The following is an 11,545-nucleotide window of genomic DNA, read 5'->3' on the forward strand; positions in this document are numbered from 1 at the left end:
TTCAGGGTTGTTAGGCGCTCGGCTCAGCGCGTCGACGTGCGCCATGCGCGACCCGGGACGGTACCTTGTGTCCAAATCGAATTCTTGAAAAATCTCGAACCAGCGAGCAATTTGTGGTTTGGTAGTCTTATTAACGTTTAGGTACGTGAGAGCTTGACAGTCTGTCACGACGGTGAACCGTATTCCGAGTAAAAACGGGCGTAAGCGGTTAAGAGTCCATATTATGGCATACAGCTCTAGTCGGCTGGAGTGATAATTTGATTGTGGTCGAGTTGTCCTTTTGCTCACGGCGTACACCATTTTCAAATTCGACTGCTTATCGACTTACATCAGTATGCCCGACAAACCCTTTGAACTGGCGTCCGTATGCACTTCGGTGACGACTGCGGTCGGACTGTACATTCTTACGATCGGTCCGCTACTGAGCTTCGTTTTGAGTTTGTCGAACACGGTCTGGTGTTCGTCTGACCAAACATAAGGTGTATTCGCGACCGTAAGCTGGGTCAGTTGTTCGGCAATTTCGGCAAACCTTACGATAAAACGGCGGAAGTATCTGGCGAGGCCGAGGAAACGTCGCACTTCGTGTGTGTCTAGTGGTTGCGGATAGTTACTGATAGCGTCGATTTTTCGTACCGGTTCGATTTCGCCCTTTCTAATTCAAAAACCCAGATAATCCAGTTGCGTCATTCCAAAATTGCATTTGGACGGTTTCAGAGTCAGCTTCGCCCCCATAAGAGGTTCGAACACCTTACCTAGGCTGGTCAGCATCTCGGCCCAGTCTTTCGACGGAATGATTATGTCCGTCCAAGTAGGTATTTACCACTCCGGCGTCTCGCAGGTCCTTGAAAACTGTCGACATCAGCCGCTGGAAGACTCCCGGTGCCCCCTTCAGGCCGAAGGGCATGCGCTCAAACCTGGCGACGGTATCTTCAGTCACAAATGCTGTTTTGTCTTTGGCATCGTCTGAGAGGGGAATCTGCAGGAACCCATTGAACAGGTCTAACGTGGTAAAGATGCATCCATGGGCCAACGCCCCCAATTGAACATCAACGTCCGGCATAGGGAAGGGATGCGTTACGGTTTGTTCGTTCAACTTACGGGAGTCCACACAGAGTCTCTTTCGCCCGACGCTTTATTAACCAATAACACGGGGCTTGCATATGACGAAGTCGAGTCTGAAATGATGCCAGCTGATTTCCATTCGAGTAGAATATTCGAGATGAGTCGCCTGTCGGACGGCGACGAACGGTACGCCTTAGCGCTGACTGATGCACTATCAGGCGTTTCAACGATCTCCATTTTCACTACGTCCGTGCAGCCTAATTCGTCCAGCGTCTTGGCGAAGACATCGCGATATCGGTTCATGAGCGTCATTAATTCGTCACGTTGCTCGGCGGTCACCGATGTGTCGATCCTTACGTCGTCGACGGTTATTGTTTCTCTCGGTTTCGGTGCCCGGACCTCGGCCACGTAGCTGCATGTGTTATCGTAGTCCGTCACCGAACAATCGGTTGTTTCCAACCCGGCGTTAGCCTCGAAAATCAATTCGGATCCACATTTATAAAAGTGTACGTGTGGGAGTTGAAGCCACGTTTGGCCCACCAATACGTCGACGGGCAACGCGTCATCGCTGACGATGCGTACTTCATGGTCGGCGGCCAACACACCGTCTATATCGACGTCAACCTTGGCCTCACCTATCGTTATGGTGCTTGGTTGGTTCGCGTCGCCTACAGCGTACAATGGTCGACTGGTGCGCTGGTAGGTGACTCCGGCTCGACACGCGACTGACTCGCGGAGGAGGACGTTCGTACTACTCGTGTCGACGATTCCGTTTACAGACGTGTCGTTTATAATCACAGTTTTGGTGTAGAGATTTCCAGAATTACGTATAGCGGTCGAGTTCACATAGTTTGCTGACTGACGGTTCAAGCTCGTCTCGGCTTCTCTGTCGGGGCACCTGCCCCATCGGTGTTGATTAGAATCGCAGCGCGTGCATTTCATCGGCCGTTGGGGTCGCGGACAATCTCGAGAGATATGCCCGTCCCCTCTGCAGTTATAACACGTAATCTCCGCGCGTAGCGTCGGCGGCGGAGTTTCGTTACTTGACGTTCTCGACGTCGACTTTTCGCGGTCGACGACGACGGATCTCGGTTCGTTCGGTGTTTTGGGCGCGGTCGGTACTGTCGACGATCAATCGTAACGGTTGTTCTTGCGGTTCGGTGCAGTTGGCGGAAATAGATGTTGACGTTTGGCACGCAGACGTTCCCATTCACGGATGTCCGATAAAAGAACGTCTCTATCGGTCTGCACTCGTCCGGATACCCAATCCGCCTGTTGCTGAGATCTTAAACCTTCTAGCACGTAATCGCATGTTTCGACGAACGACAAGTCTAACTTACGGCATAGACCGATCTTCTCGTAAAAGTAATCGATTGTAGGCTCATTCGGCGATTGTACTCGCGACTCGAGTTCTCGCCATAAGTCTGCCTTTCGTATGGTACGAACGAATGTCGTACGGAATTTTCCGACGAAGTTGTCCCAATCATCGAATTCCTCCAGTAAAAACCAGCTTCGGGCAGCGTCGGATACGTGCGAACGTACATACATTAAACGGTATCTGAGTGGCCATTGGTTCGTGTGTGCCAAGCCGTCGACTGAACTAATCCAGTCGTCTGCTTGGTTGCTAGTCTCATGTCCGGTGAACGTCCATATCGACGTCCCGATATCTGGAAGGATACGGTAGTCGACATGTGATCCAACCGGCGTTGTTAGGTTAGGTTAGCACAGTATGATATATAGTAATAGTATAATATAGAATAGTGTGTAAGCATATTAATATGTGAACAGGCAGAGTCACACGGGCTAAGGGAATTCGCTGTGTGGACAGTTTTGAGCCCGAGCGAGCCCCTACCGTGTCTCGCTGTCTGTATAAGAGTTAGTGTAGTACTGTCAGACCATCGAGCAGAACCTCTGTTAATCTTTTAAGTCTAATTATTTAAATCTAAGTATTCTGTACAACTGATTATATTAATAAAGTATTAGTGATAACTCCTACACCACGTATTTCTTATTAGCGAACAAACTCGGTTTTGGAGACGTCCATAACAACTGTAACACACGTAGTTTTTCTTGCAATTCGGTTACCGCATTAAACAGTTTATTGTAGTTCGGGGCCGCTGTGTCGGCCTGCGACGTTGAGTTACTGGGCATGACTTCGGAGTGTCGGACGATAACAAAGACAAACGTGTCAATGTTACGAGAGGATCGAGAGCAAAATTCAGCGACCAATCAGAAAGTAAGGATTATTATCATATTATCATATAATTATTAAGAAACATTATATTACCCGCGCATGTTTAAATATAAATATAAATATCATATAATTATTAAGAAACATACATTATCCGCGCATTATCATAATACAACGACGCGTATACCTAATTGTGTTTATTCGTTACCTTTTATTTTATAAATGTTGTAAGTATAATGTCGTCTTCATCTTCACTTATGTGCAATATATGTAAAAAAGTTTTTGGGTACCAACGGAATTTAGTAGCACATAGAAAGAAGTGTGGCAGTGGAATCGTTGAAGAAAATATCATTAAAAAATCAATAAAATGTCCAGACAATAAATGTGGACAATTATTCAGCGGATATGCATTGCTACGAAAACATGTTGAAGAGTACCACAAAATCGTTCTAACAAAAGAACATATTTATTTTAAAACTCTAAATGGTATGTAAAATAGGTATTAATATCTTATCTATCAAATAGATCTTTTAGAGTCATGATTATATCACCTTTTATTTTATTATTCATTAATGATTGTAAGAGTGCAGAACGCAGTTTGTTTTGTGTGATCGAATGATGGTTCTTTATTCTTACGTAAAATAGTCAAAACAGTTTATTTATGTTATACAGTTTTTTCTTTTAGTTTGACAAGTGCTCTTCGAGCTACAGATATTTCGGTATAGAATTTTAAATGGTTTTTACAATATTTTCTTTTGATATAATTTGCTCGTTGAGCTACAAATATTTGATACGTTGGTTATTGACGAGTGGTATGACTCACGTGGGTGCCGTAGGGTTGATGGATCGGGCAGTTGACTACCCCAGACCAAAACAGCCGACTCGGTTGGTGGTGTGTGGCGGGCGTATATGAACGGGATGTGGCTATCGGGCGTTGACTCGTCCTCGATGCACAACACTGCTTCCTCCTAAAGTGATCCGTTTTCCCGTGACAGCGTGAATGGAATAGGTGCGGCGCGAAGTGGTGGCTGCGAGGAAAGCGCGTCCTACAGCGGCGGCAATAGCAGTTGGAGATGACTGGTTCGACAGTGGCGCGTGCGGGTGACGGCGACGGTCGGCGGTTGCGGACAACGACCACTGCTGTTTGGAATCGGTAGCTTGAACAGTACGCTGCTAAGACGTACCACTACCGACTCCGCACAGAGAGTGTTGTGGGGAAGCTCTCTCCAGTGGTTTAGGCGTGAGTAGCTTGACCAGTACGCTGCCAGGGCGTACCACTACCTACACTGTAAAGGCTGGAAGAGAGGTGTGGAGGGAAGTTACTTAACGTTGAAATTGAACTGGTAATATTAGAGAATGAGAACGATGACGGGAATGAACGATCGAATGAATGATCGAATGATCGAATGATACTGTAGGCTCTGATCTGGCCTGTATAAATGTAGTGTGACACCTATTGCCGCTGGTTGGGGTGCTGAATTATATTGACCACATTTCCTTAGGTTTCTGCGTGATGCGTGTTGGTTCTCACGTGGGCGGCTAAGTTATATCGATGTAGCTTTTGATGATCTTGTTTACTTTCGTATTGTTGACCTCAACTCGTGCTTTTCCGTGTCGGAAAGTCCTGTAAAGTTGTCCGGTCTTCGAGCGCGTGTGCTGCCGTGCGCTCTGTACGGTGTCAGTGCGTTTTTATAGTTCGACGCACTTTTGTCTTTATTCTACATACGTGTTGTTTTACGGGTAGGAAAAGTAATGGACAGTATAGTATATCAAGTTATTAAGTACCACAACACTTTACGCGATCATTAGTTGCATTACCGATGAGTAAAATGTTGGAAAGTCATGATTAAGTCGGCTCGGTACCGTTTCATTTGACACTTGTTATGTCCGGTAGATGGCGCGGGTTGTTTCGTTTATTCCTATTAATTCTGTCTCGTTACATGATATACTTAAATATTGCAAGTATTTATTAATTGCCAAAATTTAAAAATGTATATACCACTAAACTATAAACACAATATAAATCTGTTAAATAAAAGTTCCCCCTTTTATTATAATATTGATAATGGTTAATGGAGATTTTATATTATACCTACTAATAATGTGTACTGTATAGTGTGAAAACCATTCTTTAATTAAGCTGCTGTTTAATTGTGTAGGTAGGTAGTGTAAATATAGTCTCTAAGATACATTGACAGGTAATCATAATTCATAGGATTCTGTGGAGTCTAATGAATATGCTAAGTAGGTATAATGTAAATATGCGCTTTCTTATATTATTTAATGTTATTATTGGTATATTACATAGAAATGTATTAATTTTTTATCATAAAGCTGTAGGTATGTTATATAATTATTAACAACTACATATTTGAATATATGGTTATAAGGTTTACAGAGAAAATATTTATGCAGAAAATGTATGGATGATAATTGATAATTTATTAATAATAAGCATTAAGAATTTCTTATTTCCAAATTGCTTAGTTGCTTATGAATAACTACATTAAATTTCTTTTGGAAAATAAATTAATAATTAAATTGAAATGAACACTTGCTTCGATTATCTAAATCCTAATATTGGAATTTAAAAAATGAAATATTGTTAACTAAAAACAATTAGAAATGAAAATTTTTAATAGAAAATACAATAGTGACTTTACTATTATTGTTAAATAATTATTAGATTAATCAATATTTTTGGTCATTATTCATTACTAATTAGTATTATGGACGTGTAAATATGTAGTATATTTGTTTCAATTTCTGCTGCTGGAGTAATGTTAAAATTGTGTACAGTACAGTATTATAAAAGATACTTTTAAAATTGCATCTAAATATAGATTTTGGTCTAACAAGCCACATGGAAAATTTTAAATGTTATATTTAATGTTTTATTTCCAGGTATCTATATTTAGATGCAATTTTAAAAGTATCTTTTATAATACTGATTTTAAAACAGATTTTGCGTAAAAATTCCCGTTTTTCCTTAATTTTTCTTTTGTTTATCACGTCGCTTGTGAAAACTACTGGAAAATTTTTACTTTTGACCCCCCAAAATACCAACTAGATTCACTTTCCTATCAGAAAAGTTACTATTGAAGAAAATCCAAGTACTTTTACTGTCCTAAAAGGTGATGACAGACACAAAAATAAAAAAAAAAAATAAAAAAAAAACACACATCATTGTAAAATACATTCATCGCTTCGCTCAGAATCTAAAAAGAAGCCCTGTAAAAACTATAAAGGCAAAAAAGGATTTATCAGGTACCTGTTGTTCTATATACTATATAATATAATATTAAACCTATAATAAAGTGTTTAGTAAATGCCAAGTGTGACGAAACATTTTTCTCATGGTATACTGTATGTATATCTGTAAATCTTTTTTAATCTCAAAAAAAAAATCTTAAAACCATTTAGTAAATTTTTATGTTTTCCATGTTTCTGTATAACTATTGTATTTTTAGATGAACAATTCAAAGATTTCATGCAACATAACATAATACTTCTAAAACATAATATGAGAAACCTGGACAAAAAACTGGACCATGTTACTTGAACAGACTAAAAAAAATGATTCCTACATCAACGATAGTAACGGTAAGGAAACTATTGATTATTCACATCTTTACTGCTTCTTTCCAATCTGTGATGAAACTACATTAAATTCTATTGAAGAACAATTATCTGTGGACAAAATATACAATATTGAAATGGTAACTAAATATAAAAAATTATTTTTTATAGTTTAATGTTATCTTATATTATTCATGATATGTGTATTATTAGTTATTACTGCGTATGACTATTGTTATGAACATTTGTAGTGTACCCTTATAAATGTGTTTATATTTTTCTTGATTTGATCTAGAAAAAGAAGCTGATAGCACTTGTTGGAAAAACGGTAAAGATTTTTGTCAAACAAATTATGCAATTTCTATTTACGGAGAGCCTTTTAAAGTTGTACTCTTTCCATGGCAGAGGAAATAAAAAGAAATGTTTTTCCAATCTTGCAATATCGAAAGTCATATTTAGTAAGTTTCATGAATATATTTATATAGTTTTATATCATTAAATGTATTAATTTAATTTAAATATCATAATATTATAATCATATTTTCTCTAAACATGATTAAGGTAATCAAATATTATAAGTACTCAAGATATCTTAATAGTAATATCTTCGGTATTAAAAAAAATGATTTAATCCTATACACATAATATATTATATTTATAATAATATTCGTATGTGAAGTATATTTATATCGCTGTGCATCAATATAATATATGTGACCATTTGTTTTTTATAAACACCATTTTGTATTGTGCGAGACTCGTTAAGTATACGAATAACATAATATAAATACTATATAGAACCATTGGAAATTCGAAATATTTGATGTTCAGCTCTTCCAAAAACCTTGATAAATTAAATAAAAAACTAAAGAAAATCTAAAGTTTATCAACGATCAGATAGCCACACCGAGATGCTGTTATATGGGTTGATAATTTTATCACTGATTGTGTTTCTTAAAATGTTTTATTCCACATTATCTTTGCAAAAAATACTTGTTATTAAAATAAACTATTATACTATTTACTATAAATTGTTGTTTTGTCTACATATTATTATAATACATTTATATATATTTGACATATTTGAACATTTGTATTACACATATATTTTTATAATAATATAGTAATGAACATCAATAACAAAAAAATATAAGTACTATTTAAAAGCTTTTTTATAATTTGAATTTTATTTTCTAAAACCTTAATAATTTGAAAACCTAAGTAAGTCAAGATAAATTACGTTTCTCTTGAACATAATAGACTATTATAAATAAATAAAAACCATTGATGATTATTATCAAGGTTCCACTGACTAAGTATACATATAACCTATATTTTAAAATTTATATTTAAACTTCCAATTTATTAAACAAAATATTTAGTAATTTTTAAAAATTATTTTTTAGCATTGTTATCATTACATTTTATTTTTATATTATATATGTATATTATATCATAAATTTTTTTCCGATGTTGATTATTTTTTATATATTTAAGTACAATTTGTTATGAATCATGTGTCTATTTAGTAATAAAAAATGTTTTGTTTAATATTATACAGATTCAGTCAAGTGTTTGAAAAAAATTCAAAGTGAAACCATTAATGAAGAGATCGAACAATTTATAAAATATGCACTCATTCAAGCACCGTTTAATATAAAAAGAAAATAAACTAATATATCAATGTAATTCTTATATTATACCTAATTAAAATAATAAAAATACATATGCAATTACACAATCATACAATTTTTTTAGTAATTTAATAATTTAAATTGTAAAATATTAATGCAGTGAAACTTCCATATTACAAAGTCTGATGGTCAACATAAACACAATTTGTACTATAAAGAATTCAATTAAATATATAATTAAATAAATTTAGTTCTAATTCGGTTTGGTCCATAAAAATATTTTGTTAAACGGGAGTTTTAAAATGGATGATTCACTGCGTATTTCAAATATGAGGTAATGTGATAGATTGGGCCATGGCGTGTGGCCATTATCTCAAGTAGTCTTCGTAATTATGTGCGTGAATTCGGGGAGAATATTTTTTCAACCGATGGTCAAATCATACTGTGCAAATTATGTGAAGTCAAAGTTTTCCATGATAAACGGTATTTAATAAACGGTACTCAACATATTATAACTGAAAAACATTTAACATCAGTGAATTTACTACAGAATAAACAAGGCAATTTTCAGAGTTTATTCACTATTACTACAACACTGAATAAAGATCATTTTCTGCAGATTGTTATATTTAAATATTTATAATATAATCATATTTAAAAAATACATTTTTTTTGCTAAATTCTATTATGCATATTAACATTTTAGTGCATATATTTATGCATATTTAGGATTTTTTAGCGCATATTTGGTTGGTTTTTAATGCACATAAATACTTTTAAAGTTTGATTATTTAAATTAAGATAACATTCTATACAGGTTGAACTATTTGGGATAAACTTTTAACTATCATTAAATTAATGTTCAAATACAATTTGATTTATGTTTATTGAGTATTTAAATAGCATTAAATTAAGATAAAATTCTTAATGCTGATTGAATGCTTGTTTCAAGTTTTCATTCAAGTTTGATTTTACGGCATTTCATCTTTATCCGATCTTTAATAAATGTTAAATATTATACTACAATTGGTCATATGTTAACATTAATTTAAATTTTAAAACTGAGTTCAATATCGAATTAGTATTAAATTAATATTACGATGCTATGTGGGTTCAAATTTCAAATTGTTTAGTTATTTTTTCGATAAAAATCAATACAATTTTATTTTTAGTCCAAAAAGCAAGGTTGGGCATTAACAAGTTTATAAGTTAAAGTTAAGTTACTTTTAACTAAGTTAATTAACGGGGTACTTTACTTTTTTTCTTATGTTATTCAGTAACTTAGGAGTTAATTAATTTTATTGCCACCTTATTAAAGGTCTATTAAAGACATACTATAATTTTGCAGACAAATTGTATTACTAGAATAGGAGGTACTGATATCAAGAATTTCATTTAACGTGCGTGTTACAGTAACGAGCTATCTTCAAAATGTTCATGAACAGATTTTCGAAATAACTACAGACTCGAAAATATTTGGTTTATAAGCATCATAAAAGGTAATTTAAATATTTTTGTGTCTAGTGGGAATTCTCATTTTTGTTCGTTTATTTGTTCTTTAGACTTATCTAGGGAAAAATTCAACTTATCAGACCTTGATGTTGAGTTGCATATTAAAGACTGGTTTCGTCATGGCTCAGCGATTTATAAGAGATCTACAGACTCAAAATAAATAATATTTTTTCCAATAATTTATATTAAAAGAAGAAAACAATCCCATTATTATATTACATGTTAGTTATTATGTACCCCGGACTTCGGTCGGCTCGCGAAGGCGTCAGGAAGTTCTGGAACTTAAAAAAATGTATAACTCGTGTGTGTAATGTATCGGGACATGTCCCGTCAACCCCCCCCCCCACGTATGTATGTATATTATTTGTTGTCCAATAAACGATGGCGGCGTCGCGGCAGTAATGCGAAAGTAATTCCCGCGGCACCGTCGGTTATAAACTGAAAAAAAAAAGTTATTATGTACTAGGTATACTTATGTTTTACATTTAATAACTCAATTGTGAATTTTATATTTTGTCAAGTGTACATAGTATTATAAATATACATTTTTTTGTTACAATAAATAAAAGTACTTTTACTGTTTTAAAAATCTAATGGCTATTATTTAAATGTTTTCCTCCCTCAATAGGTAACTAAAAAAGAAAATTAGAAAATATTTACATGTTTTTACCACTTGACATAGCTCCACCTGTAGGTACACTGAATAATATTTCTAATTTGTTAATTATAACTTCTATTATGGCAAGTCTTAAACAGCTAATATAATAGCGGTATACTAATATTATAGGGTATACCTATATAATAGCTATAGAGCTATATAATTATAGAATAATGATGTTTGATCTAAAAGTTGTTTCACAACTACTCAGCGACATCAATTTCAAGCTACTTAAAGTAGTTGATAAATGCAGTGTAAAAAACCAATTATAAAAGGGTATAATATCTCTGAGAAGTCTAATAACGGTAAATATAGCAGTTTAATTTAACATACAGGTGAGTTTGATGTAATATATTTTTCAATTTTTGATGATCTATAGAAGTCTAAGTTTTGTTTATTAACTATTGAGCGATCTAAATAAACAATCGATAGAAGTTGAGTAAGAAGTTATTTGTGAAGTCCTATAGACTTAATCTTTTAACATCTCATTTATAATTATAACATCACTCAACCTGGCGTTTGGCATCCGTGCGATATCTCTGAGACACCATAAGGCACTAGTTTTAAACTTCTCGTGTTACATGATAATAGCTATGTGAAGTCTATGAGATTGGTTTTTGCACAGATGGTCGCTACATGAGAAATCAAGTGAATGTCCAATGTTGTGAAAATTTGAACTTCTAACGCTCCTAAAAATGTAATTTGAATTTCCTGTATTGATTTTTTTTTTATATAACTAGACAAACTTATGGGTAATCTTATATTACATTATCAAATCTTAGATTTAAAAAGAAAATTTTTTATGAATTTCTAACACAAAATAATTTGCACATTTTTGTTATTTTAACGTTAAAATAGAATTTTATTTTTTAATAAAAATTCATTACAAAATTATATAAAGGTAATATA

General features: G+C 34.5%; 1 protein-coding gene and 1 pseudogene across 1 annotated transcript; one reads left to right on the plus strand and one right to left on the minus strand.

Moving 5' to 3' along the window:
- Positions 1–1,089: 1,089 nt before the first annotated feature.
- On the minus strand, positions 1,090–2,004 carry LOC132947753 (uncharacterized). Its single transcript, XM_061018001.1, has one exon. The coding sequence runs from the start codon at positions 2,002–2,004 to the stop codon at positions 1,090–1,092; it is 915 nt and encodes a 304-aa protein (XP_060873984.1).
- A 1,207-nt stretch (positions 2,005–3,211) lies between these two features.
- Positions 3,212–10,125, plus strand: LOC132947763 (uncharacterized; annotated as a pseudogene).
- The last annotated feature ends 1,420 nt before the right edge of the window (positions 10,126–11,545 follow it).

Source organism: Metopolophium dirhodum, chromosome 1 (genome assembly GCF_019925205.1).
Source record: "Metopolophium dirhodum isolate CAU chromosome 1, ASM1992520v1, whole genome shotgun sequence".
Lineage (NCBI taxonomy): Eukaryota > Metazoa > Arthropoda > Insecta > Hemiptera > Aphididae > Metopolophium > Metopolophium dirhodum.